The sequence below is a fragment of the Eucalyptus grandis genome, chromosome 9 (assembly GCF_016545825.1).
Source record: "Eucalyptus grandis isolate ANBG69807.140 chromosome 9, ASM1654582v1, whole genome shotgun sequence".
Lineage (NCBI taxonomy): Eukaryota > Viridiplantae > Streptophyta > Magnoliopsida > Myrtales > Myrtaceae > Eucalyptus > Eucalyptus grandis.
Genome location: NC_052620.1, coordinates 22,757,012 through 22,782,091, shown reverse-complemented (window position 1 = coordinate 22,782,091; position 25,080 = coordinate 22,757,012). Strand labels below are relative to the sequence as shown.

General features: G+C 37.0%; 2 protein-coding genes across 2 annotated transcripts; both read left to right on the top strand.

Annotated features, from left to right (window-relative positions):
• Positions 1-923: 923 nt before the first annotated feature.
• LOC104418594 (phosphoglycerate mutase-like protein 4) lies at positions 924-15,821 on the top strand. Its single transcript, XM_010029972.3, has 7 exons — positions 924-1,047; positions 2,151-2,271; positions 13,835-13,885; positions 13,968-14,078; positions 14,426-14,557; positions 14,960-15,035; positions 15,487-15,821. Exons 1-7 carry the CDS (start codon positions 995-997, stop codon positions 15,705-15,707), a joined length of 765 nt encoding a protein of 254 aa, XP_010028274.3. The 5' UTR covers positions 924-994; the 3' UTR covers positions 15,708-15,821.
• Positions 15,822-18,834: 3,013 nt separating this feature from the next.
• Positions 18,835-22,141, top strand: LOC104418595 (phosphoglycerate mutase-like protein 4). The gene is made up of 7 exons (XM_039301509.1): positions 18,835-18,988; positions 19,390-19,510; positions 20,177-20,227; positions 20,311-20,421; positions 20,685-20,816; positions 21,228-21,303; positions 21,744-22,141. Exons 1-7 carry the CDS (start codon positions 18,969-18,971, stop codon positions 21,962-21,964), a joined length of 732 nt encoding a protein of 243 aa, XP_039157443.1. The 5' UTR covers positions 18,835-18,968; the 3' UTR covers positions 21,965-22,141.
• The last annotated feature ends 2,939 nt before the right edge of the window (positions 22,142-25,080 follow it).

Below are 25,080 nucleotides of genomic sequence, written 5' to 3'. Positions count from 1 at the left end.
CCTATCTAGTGTTTGGATGCTAAAAAACTAGTTGAACAACGAAAAGCCTTTTTCATAGCATGAAAACGACAAGCTTAGATTGGGAAAAACAACTTTATTTTCTAGCAAGAAGGGAATCATTTTTTCCGATTTCTTATTGTGCGTTCGAGTGAGAAGGATATATACCATTACGTCTATTTCCTATCACTCATTAATTTTTTTCCTTATTTTCTCCGATAAGTCTATACGTCTTTTTCCTAATTTCTTTGGAATTCTTGTTCTTTTAATAGATTACAGTAAACATAGAAGATGTCGTTCGCCTCTAATGTATTTGGAAGTATTTTGACAGAACTCCTCTTCTTTTCATATGTGGGATTTTTTTTTTTTCATGAACAAAGAATTTTATTCAAATAAGAAAAACCACCACTCCTTTCAAACAGATTAACGTGTTTCAAGAGGACACAAGTAGTTGCATAATTTGGAGAATGAAAAATTCAAACGGTTGTGGTGTTCAACCGCAACAGTGATGACGCCGGGCCACGGCAGCGAGTGGCGGTCAACTGAGGCCCCTGCCATGAGAGAGAGAGAGAGAGAGAGAGAGAGAGAGAGAGAAGGGTGTGACGAGGACTCCACCAGTGTGAAAGCGAAGTTGGATTTTCAAACATAACAATAATAATCTAGATGTTTTTGGAGAGTCATTCGGTTTGGTCGGCAACGGTGAAGGCAAAGACCCCGAGATCGCGGAGGAGATGCCTTGTGCTTTCTCAATTATCGGTCCTTTACGGACTTTCTAGGAAAGATCGTGAAGAATAAGTCGACACCGCGTTGCGGAGCAACTTCTCGTGTACGTATTGGGAAGACCGAGGTGACGACTAGCCTCCCGATCGATATATTTGGTATAACATGTTCAAAAACTCCATTGAGATTGATGAGTCTACGTTGCTTCTATGCCAAACACTTCACAGCTCGCACGTTGTCAATCGCAACTCGGTTCATTGGTCAACGGCGATCAAGGATGCAAGCTCCAGAGCCAAATCGCATGCCTCCCATGTCGGATTCGAACTCCAGGTCTGACCCTGTCCCCTATTTTCGCCCCACTTTTTCTTTGTGTGTGGCTAGGTTCCGCAAAATATGGAGGATAAACCTTTTGAATAGGTGAGCTTGATTTATCTTTGGGCGTGTTCTGTTTCTTGTCACGTTGATTTGTGATGATGAGAATTTCTTGTTAATAAGGTTCCGTTCGTTTTGCGGAAAATAATTTTCAGAAAAATATTCTTTTTGGATTTTTTGACATTCACTTCATGGAAAATGAATTGTTTGGGGAAAATATTTTCCATGAAAGGAAAAAGAAGTTTTCTAAATTAGAGAAAAATATTTTTCACTTTTGAAAAATGAAAAAAATTTACCTCACTTGGTCTTTGATATCTTACATCCTTGCTTCTTCTCCTTCTTCTCTTGCAAGTCCTCACCTCCTCCTCCTCCTTTTCTTTTCTTTTCATTTTATTTTTCTTTCTTTGTTTTCCCTTTCCTTTATTGGCCTATCATTGTGCCAATGATTGGCCACAAGTGAGCCTCAAGCTCACCCATCTCTGGCGAGCTCCCAGCATGCCAACCTCGTCGTTCACCCTCGCCAATCTGGTGAGCGGCAAGCCTAAGCTTGCCAAAGGTGGGCAAAACTCATGCTTGCCTATGGCCAATCATCCTCATTGCCATGGCCATCGACCAACCAAGAAGAAGAAGAGGAGGAAAACAAAGAAAAGAAACCGAAAAAATAATTTAATAATTGATTTTTAAAAAATAACAAATAATTGAAAATCAATTTAAAAAATAAAATAAATGAAAAAGAGTGTATAGAGGAAAAGATATTCCTTACCAAATAGTGGAAAATATTTTTCACTTCATTTTCAAGTTTCACCAAACTATCATAAAATAATTACATTTTCCTAGAAAATGGCTTCCTTGAAAATATTTTTAGAAACTCTACATTTTCTGTGAAACGAACAAAGCTTAAAGCAAATGATCAATTGACTATCCCAATCGATTGAGTAGACTTTCAGTGTTGTTTCTCTCGTTTCGCTTGTTTTTCGTCTTTAAGACCATTTTTTAATGGTAGCTTATGTCTTTAAGTGCCTGAGGCTAACCGGTAGTCTCGTTTCCTGGGTATCTGTCAGGGTCATTGCTAATATGGTTTGCAATGGTGATGCTCAATCGGTTCCAATTGGGGTAGACTATGCTGAAATTGTTGTTGTGCGTCACGGTGAAACGGACTGGAATGCTGATGGAAGATTTCAGGTTTTCTACACTTCTAGATTTCTCTCTAGCCTTCTAATTTTAAAGAAATTGCTAATTACCATTATTTTTATACATGTTGTGGAACAATGCCAAAATATGCACCAATTGAAATACAAATAGAAAATGATGAAAGTAAATTTGAAACCATATGAGACACAAGATATAAGTGGAAATCCAAAGTGGGAAAATCCATAGGGAGAGAAAGGGATTTTACTGTCTTCAATAATGGGTACAAGAATACTATCCAAAAGCTCAGAAAATCATTTGGTGAGCCACAATATCTAAAGTTCTAATAAAATGATAGGAAAAACAAAGAAGGGAGATAGTGTAGAGGTGAGGGTTAGAGATGACTTGTTCAATGCATCCATTTAGTAGTCTCCCTTAAAAAAAAAAAAAAACTAAAATAAATGTGTATAGCCTAAAATGCCCTCGTCACTAATTTGAAAGTCAAAACTGAACAAATTTTCACTTTGACTTCAAATTTCCAAAAGGGTACCATGCCAAATACCACAAGATCTCTTTCCCTCACCACCAAGAGTCACCACATAAGGCCACCCCAAAATAGCAAAATCAACAATACACACCCTGGAGTTTACGTACTCGGTGTAGAAAAGAAGGGATGAAATGCCACCAACTCCACCAAGGCAATGTAAATGATGGAAATGCCAATGAAGTCCAAGCAATGTTTGAATTTGGTCAAAAGAACTAGCTTGGTTAACATATCTACTGAATTATCTATAGTAGATACTTTCTTCATCGTAACCTACCCTTAGTAATCTCATCACACACAAAGTGATACTAGATATCAATATGTTTTGTACTCTCATAATATATTGCGTTCTTGATTAATTTTATCGCACTTTGGTTATCGCAAAAGATAACGGAGGGCTCCTTATTTCACCCCAAGTTCTGCAACCAAACACTTTAACTAGAGAGCTTTCTTTGCCGCTTCCGTTGCTACAATGTACTCTGCTTGGTTGATAAACAAAGCAACCATCTCTTGCAAAATTGCCTTCCAACTAACTACGGAACCAACAAGCATAAAAATATAACCCGTTAAAGATATCCTTTTGTCGAAATTGCTTGCATAGTCAAAATCACTGAAGCTAACAATTGAATGTCCTATGTCATAACCTCTGTTAAAGACCAAATCCACATATGATATACCCCGGATATATCGAAGTATTCATTTTATAGCTTGCCAATGAACATTACTAGGATGTGTCATATACCTACTCACAACACTAACAGTCTGGGAAATATTTGGACAAGTGCAAATTATAATATACATGAGCCTACTCACAACACTAGAATATGGAACTTGAGGCATTTTATCTTCCTTTTCTTATGATTTAGACAACAAAGAAGCTGAAAGTTTAAAATGAGATGCCAAAAGAGCACTTACCGGTTTGACATTCTTCTTGTCAAAGCACTCAAGCACTTTATAAATATATCTCTTTTTCAAGAGGTGTGACTTTCAAACCCATCTATCTCTATAAACTCCATAGCTAGAATTTTCTTAGCAACTTCAAGATCCTTTATTTCAAATTCGTTGCTAAATTGCCTCTTTAATTGTCGTATCTCTAGCGTGTTCCTCACTACAATAAGCACGTCATCCACATATAATAGCAAATAAACAAAAAACCATCACGCCATCTCTTATAGTACACAAAACTGTCATGCACATTCCACGAGTGGCTATGTCTTAACATAAAACTATCACACCTCTTGTACCATTGCTGTTGAGATTGCTTGAGACCATACAAAGAGCGTTTCATCCTACAAGCTTGATCTTCTTTGCCCTCAATAATGAATCTCTCAGGTTGAGATTTATAGATTATCTACTCAAGCTCACCATGTAGAATAGTGATCTTGACATCAAGTTGCTTAAGTTTTAGATCATAAAGGGCCGCTAACGTGAGCAACATACAGACATAATTATGTTTCACAATTGGAGAAAACAATTCATTGAAGTTGATCTCCTCTTTCTAGCTAAAACCCTTCACTTCCAAATGTGCTTTGAATCTTTCATCCTCAACTCTTGGAGTTCTCTCCTTTTTTTTAAGACTCACTTGCATCCAATAGCTCATTTACCCTTAGACAATTTCACAAGATCCTAAGTTTGGTTCTTATTATGAGACTCCATCTCTCATTAATCGCGACAAGCTACTTCTCAAATTTATAACAAATAATAGCTTTATGATACATAGAAAGATCTTCAATACCAAGCTCTTCAGCAACTATAAGAGCATATACTACCAAATTAGTGAAACTATACCTTTAGGGAGGCTTAATTTGTTATTTAGCTCTCCTTGCAGCTAAACTTCTACATTAGCTTTGATTGAATCTGAGTCTTAATGCTCATCGTCACTTTTTGCTGAATAGGAACATCTTCAAATATTCTTTGTGGATGCTCCACATGAAGCTCCACCTCTTTCCTAACATTCTCCTCTTGAATACCTGCAAACTTAGTAACAGCCTTTCTCTATCTAAGCATGAAATTTTCATCAAAAGTAACATCCTTACTAATTTTAGACTTTGATGACTGAGGGTTAGAACACCACAACTTATATCCCTTAACCTCATTTGCAAAACCAACGAAAATGGCCATAGGTTCAAGTTTACCCTCTTTTACACGATGACAAGTAGAACATCCAAATGCTTTCAAATCGGAATAATCATAATGTTTATCTGAGCATATCTCATTTGGAGTCTTAAATTTTATTGTGATTGAAGGAGAATGATTTACCATATAATATGTCGTGTTCATGGCTTCAGCCTAGATTTCTTTTCCAAGTCCAAAATTAGAAAGTATACACCTTGCTCTCTCTAAAAGTGCTTTGCCACCCCATTCTATTGATATGTGTACCTAATTGTTTGATATCAAACAAATCTCGAATCTTCATGGTACTTGCTGAAATCATCTTCGTAAAAGTCAAGACTATTGTCTATTCTAAGGCGAATTGTCTTCTTCCCAGTTTGATTTTCTATCAACATCTTCCACTTCTTAAATGTATAAAAAAAACGTCACTCTTGTGCTTTAAGAAATAAATATAGACTTTCCTAAAAAAATCATCAATAAATGTTAGAAGAGAAATTGCACTACCTTTAGATGTAACCTGTGTAACCTATGCTAGTCCCAACAAATTGGAGTGACTATAGTTTACCTTATCTTTTGTCGAGTACATCTCAATACTAAAACAAACTCTACATTGCTTTCAAAAACACAATATTCGCAAAAGTCAAGTGAGACTATATAATCCCCACAAAGTAAATCACGTAAATTCAAGATAGTCATTCCTCTTTTGGTCATGTGGTCCAATCACATATTTCATGACCTTGATTTTTTATCATCTAAAGAGGATGATATATTTAAAAAAAACTCACAATGGTACTTTCCTACGGAATATAAACTTTGTTTTTCTAATTATCTCTCATTACAAATAATGAGCCTTTTGAAATTTTCAAAACTTCACCTCCACCTATGTAAATGCATTCAATGGAATTAAACTGCTCAACAAATAATGTTCTTCTTCAAATTTGGGATGTGCTGAATGTTTGTTAAAGTTTTTATTACTTTGTCATGACATTTGATCCGCACTATACCAATACCCATAATCTTGCAGACTACATTATTTCCCATCAAAATTGAACCACCACTGGCTTTCTTATGTGTGGAACCAATCTATATTTGGACACATGTGATATGAACATGCCAAATCCAAATGTATCCGTTATCAACATGATAATCCAAACACAGAATAGTAAGAACATTGTCTGCATTAGCTGACTCGTTATTCCTCACTAGACTAGTCGAATCAGAACTCTTCATCGACTTCTTCACCTTAGCCTTGAGCAAAGGACACTCATTTTTGTATTGTCCAAATTTGAAGCAATATTAACACTCCGCCTTACTCTTGTCCCGGCCTGACCTAGACTGCAACATTACTGCACCTATCACAATGATTTGACTTTCCCTTGACAACTAAGCCATTAGCTTTATCACCATTACTACTTGTATTCAACTCTGTACGCATCTTTGTGGAATTCAACGAGCCCTTCACATCCTCAAGAGTTATGGATTCCATTCCATGCATCATAGAATTCATATAAGTCTCATAGGAGCTTGGTAGTGAGCATAAGACAACTAGGTATTGGTCTTCATTATCTAACTTCAAATCTAAAATTTTCATATCCCTTACAATCTTATTAAATTCATCTAGATGTTCGTAGATAGGAGTACTTTCTTGCATTTTTAGCCTATGAAGACGCTATTTCAAAAATAATCTTATCATAACAGATTTCTTCATGTGGAGGCTCTTAAGCTTATTTCACAATCCTAAAGCCGTTTTTTCATCAATGACCCTACAAAGCACCTTGTCAAGCAACAACAATTGGATGGTACTATGCGCCCTCTCTTCCATCTCCTCGATTTTAGCCACAGTCATGTTGTTAGGATAATTCCTATCCAAGGCTCTAACCTAACATTCCCAATGCAACAATGCCTTTATCTCGATCCTCTATAGCCCGAAATTATTGTGGCCATTGAAGATGGCACTTCGAACTTGATAGATGCCATCTCAAACTAAAAGACTGAAATTCTTTTGCCTTGATATCAATTTGTTGTGAAACAACGACAAAAGATACACTGATCGAAGCATAAATAGCAAAAGATGAAAGCAAAATTGAAACTTCATGAGACACAAGATAAATGTGGAAACCCAAAATGGGAAAAACCACGGGGAGAGAGGGGTTTCACTATTTTTAACAATGCACACAATCCAATAGTTCAAAAACCAGTTGAGTCACAAAATCTAAAGATCTAATAAAAAGATAGGAAAAATAAAGAAGGGGATATAATGTGGAGGCGAGGGTCAAAGATTTGTTGTTTAACACATCCCTTTTATAGTCTCCCTTCAAAAAACCCTAAAACAAATGTGCATAGTCCAAAATATTCTTATCACTAATTTGAAAGTCAAATTTAACAATATAAAAGGTTGCATGCAGTATACTATTTGATATTTGCAAATTGTGTGACAAAATACAGTGCGAGTGTTGAGTTGATAGAGGCATCATTTTGGTGAATGACATTAGTTCTTGTCAAGCTATATACCTGCACTAGGCTACATAAATATATAATTGCATTATGAATCCACCGGTACAAGCCTTTACTTGAGAAGACTATGTTGATTTTCATACTTCTCTCTTTCTATATGGAATCGAAACCTGTGATGGCAAGGAAACATTCAGGTTGAGCCCAATAGATGATAGAGAAGATGTAATGGCATAGAATATGTACACTCTATTGCTAAGGTTTCATATCTTCTGTTGAAAAAATAATATGCAGAAACGACAGGATCTTGCAATTTTCGTCAACATGTAAACTCCAGAGAATAAACGAGAAATAATAATAATGACTCTAGAAATTTATGTGGTTCAGTCCAAATATCGGTATCTACATCCACAGGGAGAGCCAGCAGCAAATAATCAATTATAATCGGAGAATCAAAGTTTACAATCGCTTACACGCTCAAGTGTTTCTCACACCTAGATTTAACCCAAACCCAAAGTGTATAAATAAACAACTCACTTGGACATAAACTCACTATACAAAATTACCACACATTCAAGCTCAAAGTAAAACACTCTACGTATGCCAAAATCAAGAATTCCAGCATTCATCTTTGGTCTGCGTATGTATTGCTTCGCGTTCTTGTTCAAGGCTTCACGTGGCTTCAAAAAACTTGCAGCTCTTCTCAAGTAGCGTGGACACGCTGCACCTTCTTCTTCAAAGGCTTCACATCACTTTTTTCTCTCGTAGGGCTGGACGTCTTTTATATGTGTGTGTCCAAAGGTCAACAATTTGACCTCAGCCCACCTTCTTTTGGCTCTACCTGCAGAGGCTCTTTTTTTTCTTCATCTGCTAAAAAAATAACCCTAGTTGTGGAATATTGTGTGCCCAAAGTGAAAACTTTGACTTTGGGCCCCAGCATGGGTTCTTTTCTTCAACAAGGATTCACTCCTTCTGTAGATAAGGGAAGAAAACCTTACTTTTTCTTCTTTTTTCTTTTATCTCCCTTAAAGATAAATAGATAATAAAATAGTGTGCCCCCCTTTTTTTTGTCTTCTAGTGACAAAACATATCCTTCTTGTTTCGTTGCTTATTTTTGCACGTCCGAAAGAAAGTCCAATAAGAAGAAATATTTCTTCATCCGATTTGTAATCCGCTTAGAAAATCTTCCTCAACAAAATTCAGTTTAACAAATCATTAATTGAATTCAAACTCGAGATATTAATTTAACAATTCTCCACTTTGGCTCAATGTTTGAAGCCAAGTTATAGTGCCCATCATCCATGCTGCTCTCCTAACGCCCCAACGGGCTTACTCTCCACAAACACCAACAGAGCTCAAGCAAAGCTTGAGCTTCGCCAAATGAACAGGCTTAGTCATCATGTCTGCCGGATTATCAGATGTAGTAATCTTTTTAATAATAACATTACCCTTAGCTAAGACATCTCGGATGAAGTGGTACCTAAAGTTGATATGCTTTGTTCGCTCGTAATAAATTGTATTATATGCCAAATATATTACACCTTGATTACATAGTGTATATCCATACTTTTTTGTTCTAACCCAAAATGCGAAAGCAAACTTTGTAATTATATTGTCTCATTCGCTACAAAAGTTAGTGCCATGTGCTCTGCCTCATTGAAGACAAGGCAATGTGATCTTGTAAGGACGCTTTCCAACTAACTGCATCACCTGCTAGCATAAACATATACCCTGCTAAAAACTTGCGATCATCTAAGTCAACAGCATGATCTGAATCCACAAAACCAATGATCTCACTACCATTGCTATCCCTTCGGTATACTATACCCATGTTTATTGTCCCTTTTAAATATCTGATGATCCACTTCATAGCTTCCCAATGAGCTTTACCATGACGCTTTATATAGCGATTAACCACGCTTATAGCTTATGAAATATCATACCTAGTGCACACCATATCATACATAATACTACATACGGCACTAGAATAAGGAATACGGGACATATGCTTATTCTCTTCCTTAGTTTGTGGTGATAATTTATCTGAAAGTTTAAAGTGCTTCGCTAAAGGTGTACTTACAGATTTTGCTGACTGCATATTAAAACGTGCCACAATCTTTTCTATATATTTCTTCTGAGATAGATATAAAACTCCTACAGCCCTGTCATGCAAAATCTCCATACCCAATATTTTCTTTGCGGCACCTAAATTTTTCATCTCAAATTCAGCATTTAACATTCTCTTCAGCACATCAATATTAGACATATTTTTAGCTTCTATTAGCATATCATCAACATATAAAAGTAGATAAATCAAAGAACCATTCTCCAATCTCCTAAAAGTAAACTCAGCTATTCATCTGAGTTTTCAAGTAGTCTTGACTAGCCATGAAAGCATCAAACGTTTATACCACTACCTAGGAGACTGTTTTAGCCCATACAAAGACTTCTTCAACAAGTAAAGATAATCTTCCTTACCTGGAAGAGCAAATCCCTTTGGCAGCCTCATGTAAATCTACTCCTCCAACTCACTGTGAAGAAACACAGTTTTTACATCTAGCTGCTCTAACTTGAGATTCTGCGAAGCAACTAAGGCAAATAAAACACGAATAGAAGTATGTCTTACCACAGGAAAGAGCACCTCATTATAGTCAATGCCCTCACACTGTCTATATCCCTTCGCCCTAAGTCTCGCCTTATATCTCACTGCCTTAACACAGGAATGCCCTCTTTTCGTTTAAAGACCCATTTACTTCCAACAATCTTTTGACTCTTTGGTACTTTAATCAGCTCCCATGTCTGATTTTGATGGAATGATTGCATTTCTTCACTCATAGCCCCTAGCCACTGCGACAACTCAGAACTAGCCATCGCCTTAGAGTAAGACGAATGCTCATTTGTCTCCATTTCATCACCTACAGTCAATGCATAAGCAATATATGTATAACCATAACGTACTAGTGATTTAATTTGCCTTCTCTATCTATTAGCGGCTATAGTGTGTTGCAGTTTTGCTGGTTGTTCACTATGACCAACTTCAAGAACTGCGGCCTCATCTGCAGTCTTAACTTATGTTACCTTCGCGGTCTCTAGAGTCTTCACCTGAAGCTCCACCTCACTAATGACACCATGATATGTCTTCTTTGCTGGTTGTGTCTCAGAATTCCTCTGTTGAAGTATTGCAATCTCGTCGAAGATCACATCTTTGCTAATTAGAAAACCAGGTGATCTAGGATCAGTGCACCACAGCCGGTAGCCTTTCATCACCCCATGTGCATAACCCAAAAATATACACTTCTTTGCCCTTGGCTCAAGCTTATCATCACTCACATGAGCATACGCAGGACATCCGAATATACATAATCCGAAGCAATCAATAGGTTTCCCTGACCATACTTCCTCAGGAGTCTTCCACTCAATAGCAGATGATGAAGATCGATTAACCAGGTAACATGCCATATTTACCGCTTCGGCCCAAAATTCCTTACCAAATCCTGCATGTGAAAAGCATACATCGAGCTTGCTCAAGCAAAGTTTTGTTTTTCCATTCTGCCACGCCAATTTGCTGTGGTGTCCCAAGTACTGTGCGATGTCTCACAATACATTCTCTCTCACAGAACTCGGTAAAATCTTTACCACAAAACTCCATGCCATTATTGGTTCTCAGGCATTTGATTTGTTTATCTAACTGCTTCTCAATCAATGCTTTAAATTTCTTGAACAAATCGAACACATCATATTTGTGCTTCAAAAAGTATTTTCATACTTTCCTCGAATAATCGTCAATAAATGTTAGCATATATCGAGCACTTCCTTCTGAAGAAACCAAAGACGGGGCCTAAATGTCTAAATGAATATATTCAACTAGTCACTTGGTCAAATGAACAACTGTAGTAAACTTAACTCGATGCCGCTTCCCAAAGATGCAGTGCTTACATCAGTCCAGCTTTCCTGTCTTTTGACCCTTCAACAACCTCCTTTCACTCAGCATTGTCATACTTGCCTCACTCATGTGCCCGAAACGCATATGCCATAATTGACTCAAGTTAGAGTTTGAACAATTCTGGTCACGGTCTCTCTCGGTAGATGATAGAGAATATTCACTTTCTCCTCCTTCATCACTTTCATGGCATCTCGAGAGATCTTCACTACTCTACCTTCAATAGTGTACCTACACCCAATGTCATCGAGTGTCCCCAAAGAAATAAGGTTCTTTTTAAGCTCTAGTATATACCTCACATCTGTCAATGTGCGCACCACCCGATCATGCATCCGAATCCGAATTGTCCATATCCCTACAGCCTTGCAGACTGCGTTATTATCTAAAAGAACCCTACCACCATCTGTAGTCTAGTAAGTAGTAAACCAGTTCTTATGAGGCGTCATATGATTAGAACACCTCGAATCTAACACCTATTCGTCTCTTGACGAAGTAATAGTCACATATAAAATAACTTCTGCATCACTAATGCTCCCCTTGGAAATTGCCACACTGCTTGTGGCATTTTGCCTATCAGTTTTATTACTTTGCTTTGGACAATCTCTTCTGATGTGCCCCTCCTCGTGACACTCAAAGCACTTCATGCATCCCTTGGACTTTCTATGACATGATTTTGATTTGCTTTTACCTCTGCTGTTACTAGGCCGTCGATGTTGTTCTCTATCCCAAATTGTTAGAACTTGCGCTACTCCTTGCGACAAACCGTCATCTCGCAACTTTCTCTACCACTCCTTAGAGAATAAGATGGATTTTACCTATTTTGAGGTAATTGTAGTACGCCCTTACAACAGTGAATCAGTAAAATGCTCTCATGACTCTAGTAAAGAGGCTAACAACATTATGCCATGTTCTTCATCATCAAGTATCTTACCGACGTTTTTCAAATCCATAACGAGTTTATTAAATTCATCTAGGTGAGTTTTGATAGACATATCTTTAGTATATCTAAATTAAAATATCCTCTTCAACATGTATAGGCAATTGTTCAAACCTTTCTTCACATAGAATGCTTGAAGTTTTGCCCATAATGCTGCGGTATCCTTCTCCTCAGCAATCTCTATTAAAACTTCATCCGACAAATTCAATAGGATTGTGCTCTTTGCTTTTTCCATAAACTCTACCCTGTCAGAGTCTTTCATTATAATGGAAAACTCATCTTCACCATCCAGTGCCTTAGCCAAACCTTGGGTTGTCAATAACGTCCGCATATTGATACTCCATAACCCGAAGTTATTCCTCCCGTTAAACTTCTCAATTTTAGATTTCCTCTTAGACATAATTGTAATAATAGAATTTCCAAATAATAATCAGACAAGTAAAAGCTCCAAATCACAATCTAGAAATCCAATCCCAAGCTCTAATACCAATTGTTGAAATAATAATATGCGGAAACGATAGGATCTTACAATTTATGCTAACACGCAAACTCTAGAGAAATAAACGAGAAATAATAATAATGACATCATAAATTTATGTGGTTCGGTTCGAATATCGATACCTAAATCTATAGAGAGAGCCAACAGCAAATAATACACTATAATCGGAGAATCAAAGTTTACAGTCGCTCACACGCTCGAGTGTTTCCCACACCTAAATTTAACCTCAAACCCAAAGTGTATAAATAAATAACTCATTTGGACATAGACTCATTGCACAAAGTTACTACGTGTTCAAGCTCAAAGTAAAACGCTCTATGTACGCCAAAATCAATAACTCTAGTGTTCGTCTTTGGTCCACGTACGTACAGCTTCGTGTTCTTGTTCAAGGCTTCGCGTGGCTTCAAAAAACTTGCAGCTCTTCTCAAGCGGCGTGGACGTGCTACACCTTCTTCTTCGTAGGCTTCACGTCACTTTTTTCTCTCGTTGGGCTGCATGTCTTTTATATGTGTGTGTCCAAAGGTCAACAATTTGACCTGGGCCCACCTACTTTTGGTTCTACTAAGTCAAAACTTTGATTTTGAGCCCCACCATGAGTTCTTTCTTCAACAAGGATTCGCTCCTTCCGCAGATAAGGGAAGAAAACCTTCATTTTTCTTCATTTTTCTTCTATCTCCCTTAAAATAAATAGATAATAAAATAGTGTGCCCCTTTTCTTTTGTCTTCTAGTGACAAAACATATCATCCTTGGTTCGTTGCTTATTTTCCACGTCTGAAAGAAAGTCCAATAAGAAGAAAGATTTCTTCATCCGATTTGTAATCCGCTTGGAAAATCTTTCTCAACAAAATTCGGTTTAACAAATCGTTATCTGAATTCAAACTCGAGACATTAGTTTAACATCTTCTATATCAGCTTTTGTGATTAAGTGATTGATATTCATTCCCAGATAGGATATGCCTAATAGAATTAGGGAAAAAACATTACTAACTTGAGGTTTCTCCATATTTATGCATGGGTTTAAGCAAATATATCTCGAATTGTGCTGATATCTGCCGTCTCATGCATTTTGTTTAAAAACTGGTTTCTGCCTCTTTTTCTATTTACCTTCATAGTCATGTCATTGCATTTGATAGGGAATTCTGGATGTCGAATTGAATGACATTGGGAGGCGGCAAGCAATTGCGGTGAGTATTTTCTGTGATATTCATCCCTTTCTATGGCTTGACCTACAGGTTTATTAACGTCTTCTGTCATTTTCCCTGAAAGGTGGGTGAAAGGTTGTCCAGAGAAGGTAAAATCTCTGCAATTTACTCATCTGACCTAAAGCGAGCTTTTGAGACAGCAAATTTGATTGCAACTGCTTGTGGTGGACTGGAGGTATGAATATAGTGAGACTGTTCTTGATCTGGCATTTCCATGTATGAAAATTATGCATGAATTTTGGCATTATCCATTTGGGGGTACAAAACCCAACATATATGTAAATTTTAGACAGTGATGTAGTGAGATTATTCTTGATCTGGCATTGCTATTTATGAGAATTGCACATGAATTTTGGCATTATCTAGTCAGACAGTGATGCAGAACTATGAGATTCCATTAGATGTTTTCTTTATTTGTTGGAAAGTTTAGAATGCTGTAGAAGTTCATGTTCATTCTTACAATTCGATTAATGACTGGGTCCTCTAAAGTATCTTGCATGCTGTTTTCAAATGAGAATCTAGGTTATCAAAGATCTAGGTCTACGGGAAAGAAATTTTGGGGAGCTTCAAGGCCTTCAGCCACACGTTGCAGCCAGTGTCTGTCCTGAAGCCTATAAAGCCCTTCAATCGCAGAAGACAGATCAACAAATTCCGGTGGGCTTTGATTTGTAGTGAGCTCTATAAAATGCACCTGACTCTGTTCAATTTCCATTTTGCCACTAACCTTGGAGTTATGCATAATGTTGGTATTGTCAAATTCATAGTTTTTATTATTGGTGTGGTTCAATGGTTTAGGTGACGTGTTCTTTCTATAAGCTGTATAGATAGTTGTAACAATTTCAGTCCTTTCATTTGGCTGTTTAATGGATTCACATCTTACATGTTCTTTTTAATTTGTAAAACATAGTACAGGTCGTATGCCTTATGTTAACCATTACAAAATCAAGGATTGCAAGATAAAGCATTTGTTAAGTAAGATTTTGGCAGGCTGTAGGGTCAAATTGGTTCATCAGTGGAATGTTTGATCAATCATTTATCTTGTTCTTCTGAATGCAGGGTGGTGGTGAAAGTATTGATCAGCTTTATCAGCGCTGCACTATGTCTTTGCGAAACATCGGTATGAAGCACAAAGGTAAAGAGATTATTTACGTGACTTATTTACCAGAATTGTGGAGTGTTCTACTAGCCTAAATGCCATGTTAGTGGTTTTATACATGAAAGTGATCCCTTGCATAGTGTTGACCGGGCACTATAATACTCATATTTCGCCAGTTCGAATCTCCATAGTTTCTTTTTAAAGTATTTTTTCCTAGATTACCTTTTTCATTCTTGAAAACTAAACATTACAAGACTTGGTGAACAGCAATAATTGTTGTTTTAATGCTTTCTAAGACTTCACTAATGCTCTTTGCTTTTTAAATGCCCCTTGTTGGGTTTGTTTGCTTTGGGATAGCAGAAGAAGGACGAGGACTAGGACGAGGAAGACCATAATTAAATTGGGCTTTCTGTTCACTAGTAAAGAATTTCTCATACAATTTAAGCTCGAAACAAAAATGCAAATAAGACTTTTCTTCACTGTGCAGGAGAACGAGTAGTGGCGGTCACTCATGGTGGGGTACTCCGAACGCTTCATGCCCAGGCTTGCCCAAATAAACAGTCTCTGAAGTTTTTGAATACTTCCGTCAACATTTTCCACTTGTCTGATGGAGACAACTGGGTCTTCAAATCCGGGGGTGATGTTAGTCATCTTAGCCATATAGAATATCTGAGAACAGGGTTTGGTGGGGATAGAACTTTTGGTTAGATGAACTCTTCACGATGTTGTTCTAGTAGCCCTAACCTACAACGAGCTACGAAGAGGCCAGCTGAGAAGCATGATTCACGCACTTGTTATTGGCTTGAAGTACAATTTCATACTTGGTCCTTACGTTATGTATCTGTCCAATTAGATCCTTGAATTCTCAATTTGCATTATTGGATCCTTTAGTTTCAGTGATTTCTGTAATCGAGTCATTTTGTCATTAATTAACTTAACCATTCTAAGATAGCTGCTAATAGGGCAACATTAAATATTTGAAAAAGAGAAAAAGAAAAAAGAAGAAGCATATGCTTGGAAAATATGCTTAACAAAGAGAGAAAAAAGAAGAAGCAAAAAGTCTGAAGAAAAGTCTTGTTTAAAAAAAGTAGTTTTAATGAGCTTTAATGTTTCAAATTAGCAATTATCGAGAATTTTACCATTTTTTTTTAAGTCTTCCTAACAAGTGTGTCATTGGAAGACCCCTACTGTTTTAAATTTCCATATGCCATAAAAAAAAGAAGCAAAAATTAGAAATGACCTAGTTATGATCAAAGCCCCGATATTTATATTATAAAGAAACTTCATCTTTATTTTATTTAAAAGAGGAAATTTCATATAAAATAATATACACCATAACGAATGACTTACACAAAGCATATATCCGGCTTTACTCATATAAAAAAACTAAGTCTCGCGCAATGCACATGCATACTACTAATTTTTCTTTTTCTTTTTTTATATTACAGACATTTGAGGCATCTCCTTCATCGTATTTTCCCTTTAGCATGTTGCTTGAACGTTCAAGTGACTCAAAGAATTGTATAAAAAAACAAAAAAAAAAAAAAAAGTGGGGGGGGGGTTAACATAACTTAAATTGGCTTGGCAAACCTCAAAAGGCACAAGGTAGAGTCAGTATGGAAGATAATCTATTCCCAAAGTTTCTCCTACAAAAGGCATTATGAGATTTGGCACGCATAAAATGTTGAGTCCAAAATACGTGAAACTATTATTGATATTAGAAAAGATTAAAAAAATTGCTTAAAATCTTGATTTGCCACTAACGTTATCTCAGGTACATAATTTGTTCCACGTGTCCTTATTATGAAGATATATGCCAAATCCTAAACACGTATTGGATTTTACACCTTTTGAGTTAAGAGAGAACTTAAATTATGAGGAGCAGCTTAATTACATCGTCGATAGGAAGGATCAGGTGTTGCGATGCGTACCATCCTTTATTTCAAAATTGAATAGCAAAAGCACAATGAGAGGAGGCAAGATGCAAATACCCTCACCTGTTTAATGATTGAGGTATGTTTAAATTTCGAAAATGAAATTTATGTAAAGAGGGTAGATTGTAATATAAGAATCCATTAAATAGACCCAGAATCCGGCCCATATTCTTTCTTCCTTCAACAGATTGGGGCATAACCAAGCAGTGAAGCCACGGATTAAATGAAGAAAGAAGTGACACGTGAATTTTCACGCGTTCACAATCTGAACTTCCTGACAAGCCAAATCAACTGCGATTTGCAATGTTTGGTAAGTATTCAAGCATATTATTCATTTAATCAAAATAATTTTCAAAGTTTGGTTTTAAATTTAGAGTTATGTGAAAGTTGAACTACGAGGTTCTACTAAAGAGCTCTTGAGCTTTAGATTTATATGGAAATTTTAAATAAGGGTGTCGTGGAATTGTGGGGTTTGACAAAAATTGATTTGGAAGTACAATTTGATCAGAGTGCATTTCTAAAGTTTCGTGTTCGTGTTACGCTTATTAGACAATACACATAACGGATAATTATGAACATTTCCTATACATAAGTTTCTTAGTTAGCATGTATATTTTGTTTTATTAACGAATAAGCATAATTAGTTGAGTCATTTGTTAGACTAGTGTATTACTCGATTTTTTAATATCATTTTTTGAATAATTGGTAGGAATATGAGTACATTAGCTTAAGTGACAATTGTAGGTTGGTTTTCAACTTTTCTAAGTGAATGGTATTATCTATTCTTTGAATTTGAAAAATCATATTCCGAACGCAATATGAATTATATACTATAAGTTATGAAATGACAATTTTATTGCATAAAGTTTGGATCAAGCATTTACAACCATTTTGTCTATTTGAAACAAAAATGTATCTGTTGATTATTATTTGAGCTGATTGCATGTAAATGATGAACAATACGTAGATATATATTTAATCATCAAAAGTGATATTGTTTGGTTATTTAACTTGAGTTTGAAATGGCTTATGGTGTTGTTTGTGGGTTATTGGAGATTGAGATCGGTAGATGCTCAGTGTATTTGTGAATTTAGTAAAGGTTTTGTTGGTATGTATATAAGTTTTAGGATATTATTGTGGGCCAACCACCGGTTATATAGGTGGAGAGCTAGCAAGGGGGACTCTTGGTTGCTTTTATCATTTAGTGTTATGCTGGATCATGGTTTGATACTCGAGCATGAGATTGCTTAATGGAATAAACCATTGAAGTGTAATTTGATGAGATTAATAAGTGGACTAGACCAATGACTATTTGTTTTGATATTAGTGATGAAATAGGTATTTTTGCTATAATTATAGTCATGTTGAAGTAATATATAACTCATTTTTATCTAAAATGTTTGTTATATTATGGATTTGGTATAAATGAGTTATATTTTTTTTTCTTAATTGTACATGGTGGATGCTCAATCTGTTTAGAAGATATGTATTACTTAGTGGTTTATACAACATGTAAAAGTATTTTTCAAATGAAAAAATCACCATCCCTTTTAAACGAATGAAAGGGTTTCTAGAGAACACAAGTAACTTTTAGAAAAGAAAAATCCATACGAGTCAATTTGGAGGGAATCAAATCTCCGCGCAGGTGCAATCGCGGGGCCTAATTCAACGGTGGTTGTGGTGTGCGACTGCAACTAACGGCAGGCCATAGTGGAGTGGTTGGGGCGTCCAACTGCAACAAAAAAATTTAATATTTAAATATTTCACGACGACGAAGACCGTGTTGTATCGCAACTTTCGTGTACATATTTATCGTCTACCGAGAAGACCGAGACGAAGACCGACGGCTCCGAATCAATGTATTTTGCTATAAAATGTCCAGCGACTCCAAGATTTAATGGGCCTACGTTTGCTTATTGGCCAAAACACTTAGCACGTTGGAGCTCCTTGAACTAGAAGGTTGGGACTCGCAACTCCATTCATTGGTCAACGGCGATCAAGGACGGACGGTCCAGAGCCAAATCGCGAGCCTGCCATGTCGGATTCGATCTCGGGGTTTGACCTCGTCCTCTGTTTCATCGACTTTTCTCTGTTTGTCCTGAAGTTCCGCAAAATTTGGAGGATAATGAAAAACTCTGGAATGGGCGAGTTCAGTTTAGTTTTGTGGGTGCGTTCAGCTTTTTGTCATGTTGACGATGATGAGAACTTGCTGCCGATAAAGCAAATTATCTATTGACTGTTCCAACCAATTAAGTGGACTTTGCATGTTCTTTCTTTCGTTCCATTTGCTTGCGGTACTTTTCTGACCATTTTTCCAGACCAATTCACTGTGGGAGCGTCTTAATTTACGTTTACTGTTCGTCTTTTTATCTTTTACCTTTTTTCCTTTTGTGGTAGCTTCTGTCTTAATATGCGTGAGGTTAACCAGTACCCTCCTTTCACGGGTTATTTGTCAGAGTTGCTGCTGATATGGTTTGCAATGGCGATGCTCAATCGGTTCCAATTGGGGTAGACTACGCTGAAATTGTTGTCGTGCGTCACGGGGAAACGGACTGGAATGCTGATGGAAGATTTCACGTTTCTATTCTTCTGGGTTTCTCCTCAGCCTTCTAATTTTGTAGAAATTGCTCATTTCCTACTGCGATATAAAAGACACACGTAGTGCACTAGTTGATTTTTGTCCGTTGTGTGGCAAACGAACAGGAGGATACAATGAAAATGTTTAGTTGATAGAGGCATCATATTGGTGAATGATATCAGTACTTGTCAAGCTATGTAGCTGCATTGGGCTACATATATTTGTAATTGCATTGTGAATCCACCAGTGCAAGCCTTTGCTTGAGAATACTATGCTGATTTTCCTACTTCTCTTTTCCTATATCAAATTGGAACCCGCAATGGCAAGGCAACATTCAGGGTGAGCCCAAAAGATGATAAAGAAGATGAAATGGCATAGAATATGTACACTCTGCTGCTAAGTGTCATATCTTCGATTACAGCTTTTGTGAGTAAGCGATCAAATATTCCTTACATGATAGGACATGCCTAATAGAATTAGAGAAAAAGCGTTACTAGGTCGTGATTTCTCCGCAGTTGAGTTTAAGTGAATATATCTCTAATTGTGCTGATAGCTACCATAAATCTTTTTTTTTTCATCAGAATCTTATACATTTTGTTTAAGAAATAGTTTTGGCCTCTTTTTCTATTTACCTTCAGATAAATTTATTTAATTACATTTCACAGGGCACTTTGGATGTCGAATTGAGCGAAATTGGGAGGCGGCAAGCAATTGCAGTGAGTATTTTCTATGATATGTTATCTCTTTCTTTGGACTGAACAATAGGTTTATTAAAATCTTTGATCATTCTCCTTGAAAGGTGGGTGACAGACTGTCCAAAGAAGGGAAAATTTCTACAATTTACTCATCTGACCTAAAACGAGCATTTGAGACGGCTAATCTGATTGCAACTTTTTGTGGTGGACTGGAGGTATGAATGTAGCGAAACCCTTCTTGATCTAGCATTCTATTTATAAGAATTAGGCTTGCATTTTGGTATTATCCATTTGGTGGTACAAAACCCAACATATAAGTAAATTTTAGACAGTGATCTAGAGCTAAAAATCCATTAGATGTTATCTTTATTTGCTAGAAAGTTCAGAACGTTGTAAAAGTTCGTGTTCATTCTTACAGTTCGATTATAGATTGGCTCCTCTGAAGTATCTTGCATGTTGTTTTCATATGAGAATCAAGGTTATTAAGGATCCAAGTCTACGGGAAAGAAATCTGGGGGTGCTTCAAGGCCTACAGCCCCATGCTGCAGCTAGCGTCTATCCTGAAGCCTATAAAGCCTTTCAATCACCAAAAACGGATCAAGAAATTCCGGTGGGTTTTGATCTGCACAAAGATCGACCAAATGCACCTCTTTGTCAATTTTCATTTTGCCACTAACTTTCTATACGGAAACTATGCATATTTAGATATTGCAAAATTCATAGTTTTTATTATTGAAGTTGTTCAATGGGTCAGGTGATGTGTTCTTTTCTATAAGTTGTATACACAGCTATAAAAATTTTAGTCCCATTCCTTTGGCTGTTTAATGGATTCACATCTTACATGTTTTTTTTTTTTTTTAATCTGTAAAACATAGTAAAGCTTGCACGTCATATGTTAGACGTTACAAAATAAAGGATTACAAGATTAACATTTGTTGAGAAAGAGTTTGGTAGTCTGCAGAGTTCAAATTGCTTCACAATTGGAATGCCTAATTAGTCATCATGTTTCTTCTGCACACAGGGTGGTGGTGAAAGTATTGATCAGGTTTATCAGCGTTGCACTATGTGTTTGCGAAGCATCAGTATGAAGCACAAAGGTGAAGAGATTATTTATGTTGCTTATTCACCAGAATTGCGGAGTGTTCTACTAACCTAAATGCGATATTAATAGTTTTATACATGAAAGTGACCCCTTGCATAGTATTGTTGGGGCACTATAATACTCATATTTCACCAGTTTGAATCTCCATAGCTTATTTTTAAAGGTGTTTTTACCGGATTACCTTTTTCGGTCTTGGTAGCTAAGAATCACAACACTTGATGAACTGCTTTAGTTGTTTTTATGCTTTCTGAGACTTTGCCGATGCTTTTTGCTTTTAAATGCCCTTTCTTCGGTTTGATTCCTTTGTCATAGTAGAAGAAAGACAAGGACGACGGGGACCATCATTTAAATGTGTTTCCTTGGCTGCTAAAGAATTTATGATACAATTTAAGCTGGATATAGAAATTGCAAATGAAATTTTTCTTCACTGTGCAGGAGAGCGAGTAGTAGTGGTCACTCATGGTGGTGTAATCCGGATGCTTCATGAGCGGGCTTGTCCAAATAAACAGTCTGTGATTTTCCTGAATACTTCTGTCCACATTTTCCACTTGTTTAATGGGGACAATTGGGTCGCAAAGTCCTGGGGTGATGTTAGTCATCTCAGCCAAATAGAATATCCAAGAACAGGGTTTGGTGGGGATAAAACTTCTGGTTAGATCAAGTATCCTAGAAATGCTGTCCCAGTAGCCCTACCAGTAATAAGTTGTGAGACTTACTGAGAAGGATGATTTACTCATTATTGTCTTAAGGATAATTTCATTATTGGTCCTTACGTTATGTGATTTGTACAATTGAAGTCCTCGAATCCTCAATTTGCATTATTGGATCCTTTAGTTTTTGTGATTTATGTAATCGAGTCATTTTTTCCTTAATGAGCTCGAGGCTCGCCAGATCAGTGGGGCTTAAGCCTTGTCAGACACCAACAAGCTCGAGGCTCACCTATGGCCAATTGCCGACCGTCATCGTGGCCGGTCGCCAATCATTGTCATGGCCGGCGCTTGGACGAAGAAGAAGAAGAAAAAAAAAACAGAAAAAAGAAAATTAAAATTAAAAATTATATTATTGACAAATAAAAATAATTGAAAATTCAATTTTTTATAAAAACTAATAAATAATCAAAATTTGATTTTTTAAAATAAAATTTAAAAAAATTATAAAAATTGTCCATTAAATTTATGTTGCATAAAGTATTTTAGCAATACAATTCTTTAAAAAAAATCATAAAAATAAGTTTTCTTAAGTTTAGTTAAATGGGTTAAGTACGGGTTGGGTATGGGTAAAAAATTTTACATTACAATAAATGAGTCATAAAGTGGTTAAATGAGTTGATTTGGGTCGGACTATTTATGACCTAACCCAAACCCGACTCGATCCACCCATTTAACGGGTCTACTGGCAGCCCAATCAACACTACCCATCTTATATGGCACGGCCAGCACTAATGTGAATAATTTTTTAAATTTTTAAAAATTTCAAAGTTTTTTATTGATTTATTTTACTTTTCTTTTCTTTTTCCTCTTAATGAGGCCAATTGCTATTGGCCGAGAGTTGGCAACCTCTGCCGTCGGGGTTGTGAAGCCCTCACCGACTGCGAGTGAGGGTCACAGCCCTCTCTAGATCTAGTGAGCCCTCACTGTGGCCAACGACGATGTTGCAAGCCCTCGCCCAAGCTATAGCCACCACAATGAGGGCAAGTGAGGGTCACGACACCCTCGTGGTGGCCCGTGAGGAATAAGGGCCATGACACTTGCCCGTGGCTGACGAGGATTGCTAGCCCTTGCCTAGTGGCTAGCGGAGGTTACCGTCTCTTGACCATTGGTTGGCGGCCCTATTGGCTCTTTGTAAAAGAGGGAAAGAAAATGAAAAGAAAAGAAAATATAAAATATAAAAAACCAATTAAAAATTCTCAAATTTATATAAAAATTTAAATTTTATCCACGCTAGCACCGATCATGCTAAAAAGGACGGCTGTGATTTATTAACCACCATGTCAGTGATGTCCAACCAAAGTTAGCCAAAATAATTAAATTGATAATCCATTAAAATGTTTAGGACTAGTTTGGCCAATTGTTAAAAGGTTTAGATTAAATTGCAAAATAATTAAAAGGTTTAGGATTTAATTAACAAATTGTCAAAATGTTTGGGATTGAATTGATTGTCATACAATAAGTTTAGGACTTTTAGGACAAGTTTCCTCACTCACCTTCCCATATTGATCATGTGATTAAGATGGGACATTGCCACACTTGATAGTATACTAGCCGATTGTCATCCGTCATCCGACATCCTCCACAAAGAAAACATTGACAAATAAAATAAGTAGATGCTACTACTTGAATCTTGGATTCGAGAAAGGCAAGGATCGTGCCGGGAATGATCCCTCTCATGCCACCACCATCAATGCTTAGGACCGTCAATATATTTGCGCTTGGAGATCACTTCTTGCCGTGAACATGACCGAGAAGAGCTCAGCTTAAGGAAGAATTAAAACCCAAATGTCGTTCTCAGATTAATTTGAAATTAATAGCAGTTAAGATACGTATAATATTATATATTGATGGGAGCCCGCTTCGTGGCGCGTAGAAAGCAAGCCGGGAGAGGTCGAATCTCATACGTTACGCAAAGCATGAGCGCACTGCACGCCCCGCACATTCCAATTCCAACAGTTTTCTTCTTCTTCGTCATTATCGTCGTTTCACACATTGTCGCTCCTGCTCTTAAAGATTGGGACTGAGACTCCGTTCATTGCTCGACGCCAACCGACGACGCGAGGTCCAGAGCCATATTGCGAGCCTGCCATGTCGGGGTCGAACTCTAAGTCTGACCCTGTTGTTGTCGGCTTTTGCTTTGTTTGTCGTGATGTTCCACGAAATTTGGACAGTGGAAAAACTGGAATCGCTGATCGCAATATATTTTTGTGCATGCGCTCTGTTTTTTGGCATGTTGATGATGATGAGAACTTGCTCCTGATAAACCAAATGATCTATTGACTGTTCCAATCGTATCAGTGGAGTTTCGATGTTTTTTTCTCGCTTCACTTGTTCGCAGATTCTTTTGGACAATTTTCCAGACCGATGTCACTCTGTGAGCGTCATAGTTTGCGTTTAATGTTCGTTTTTTTCAAAAAAAATCTTTTACACTTTTGTGATTATTGTTAGCTCCTCTCTTCATGTGCGGGAGGTTAACCATTACTCTGTTTTCCTGCTTTTCTGTCAGCGTTGCTGCTGACTTGGGCTGCAACGGCAATGGGCAGCAACGGCAATGCTCAATCGGTTCCAATTGGCGTAGCCTATGGTGAAATCTTTGTCGTGTATCACGGAGAAACAGAGTGGAATGCTGATGTTGGAATTCAGGTTTCCTTTGCTTTTGGATTTGTCTTTAGCCTTCTAATTTTATAGAACCTGCTCATCACCTGGCGTATGTATGACAAACGAACAGGATACAATGCAAATGCTAAGTTAATAGAGGCATCATTTTGGTGAACACTATGTCAAGCTGTGCAGCTGCATTGGGCTACATATATCTGTAATTGCATAATGAATCCACCATTATTTGCTTGTGCTTGAAAAATACATGTTGGTTTCCATATTGCTCTTTTCCTATGTGAAAAAAGGAACCTGTGATGGCAAGGTAACACCTCAAAATGAGCCAAAAAGATGACAGGGAGGACGTAATGGCAGAATATGTATTAGAGTTTTTGTGATTTAGTGATCAGTATTCATAACCTTATAGGACATGCCTAATAGAATTAGAGAAAAAGCATGACTAGGGA

Coding starts and splice junctions, on each gene's coding strand:
- LOC104418594 (XM_010029972.3), top strand. CDS start 995: ATGCAAGCTCCAGAGCCAAATCGCATGCCTCCCATGTCGGATTCGAAC. Junction 1,048..2,150: donor ATGTCGGATTCGAACTCCAG/GTCTGACCCTGT, acceptor GGTATCTGTCAG/GGTCATTGCTAATATGGTTT. Junction 2,272..13,834: donor ATGCTGATGGAAGATTTCAG/GTTTTCTACACT, acceptor TGCATTTGATAG/GGAATTCTGGATGTCGAATT.
- LOC104418595 (XM_039301509.1), top strand. CDS start 18,969: ATGTCGGATTCGATCTCGGG. Junction 19,511..20,176: donor ATGCTGATGGAAGATTTCAC/GTTTCTATTCTT, acceptor TACATTTCACAG/GGCACTTTGGATGTCGAATT. Junction 20,817..21,227: donor AAACGGATCAAGAAATTCCG/GTGGGTTTTGAT, acceptor TTCTGCACACAG/GGTGGTGGTGAAAGTATTGA.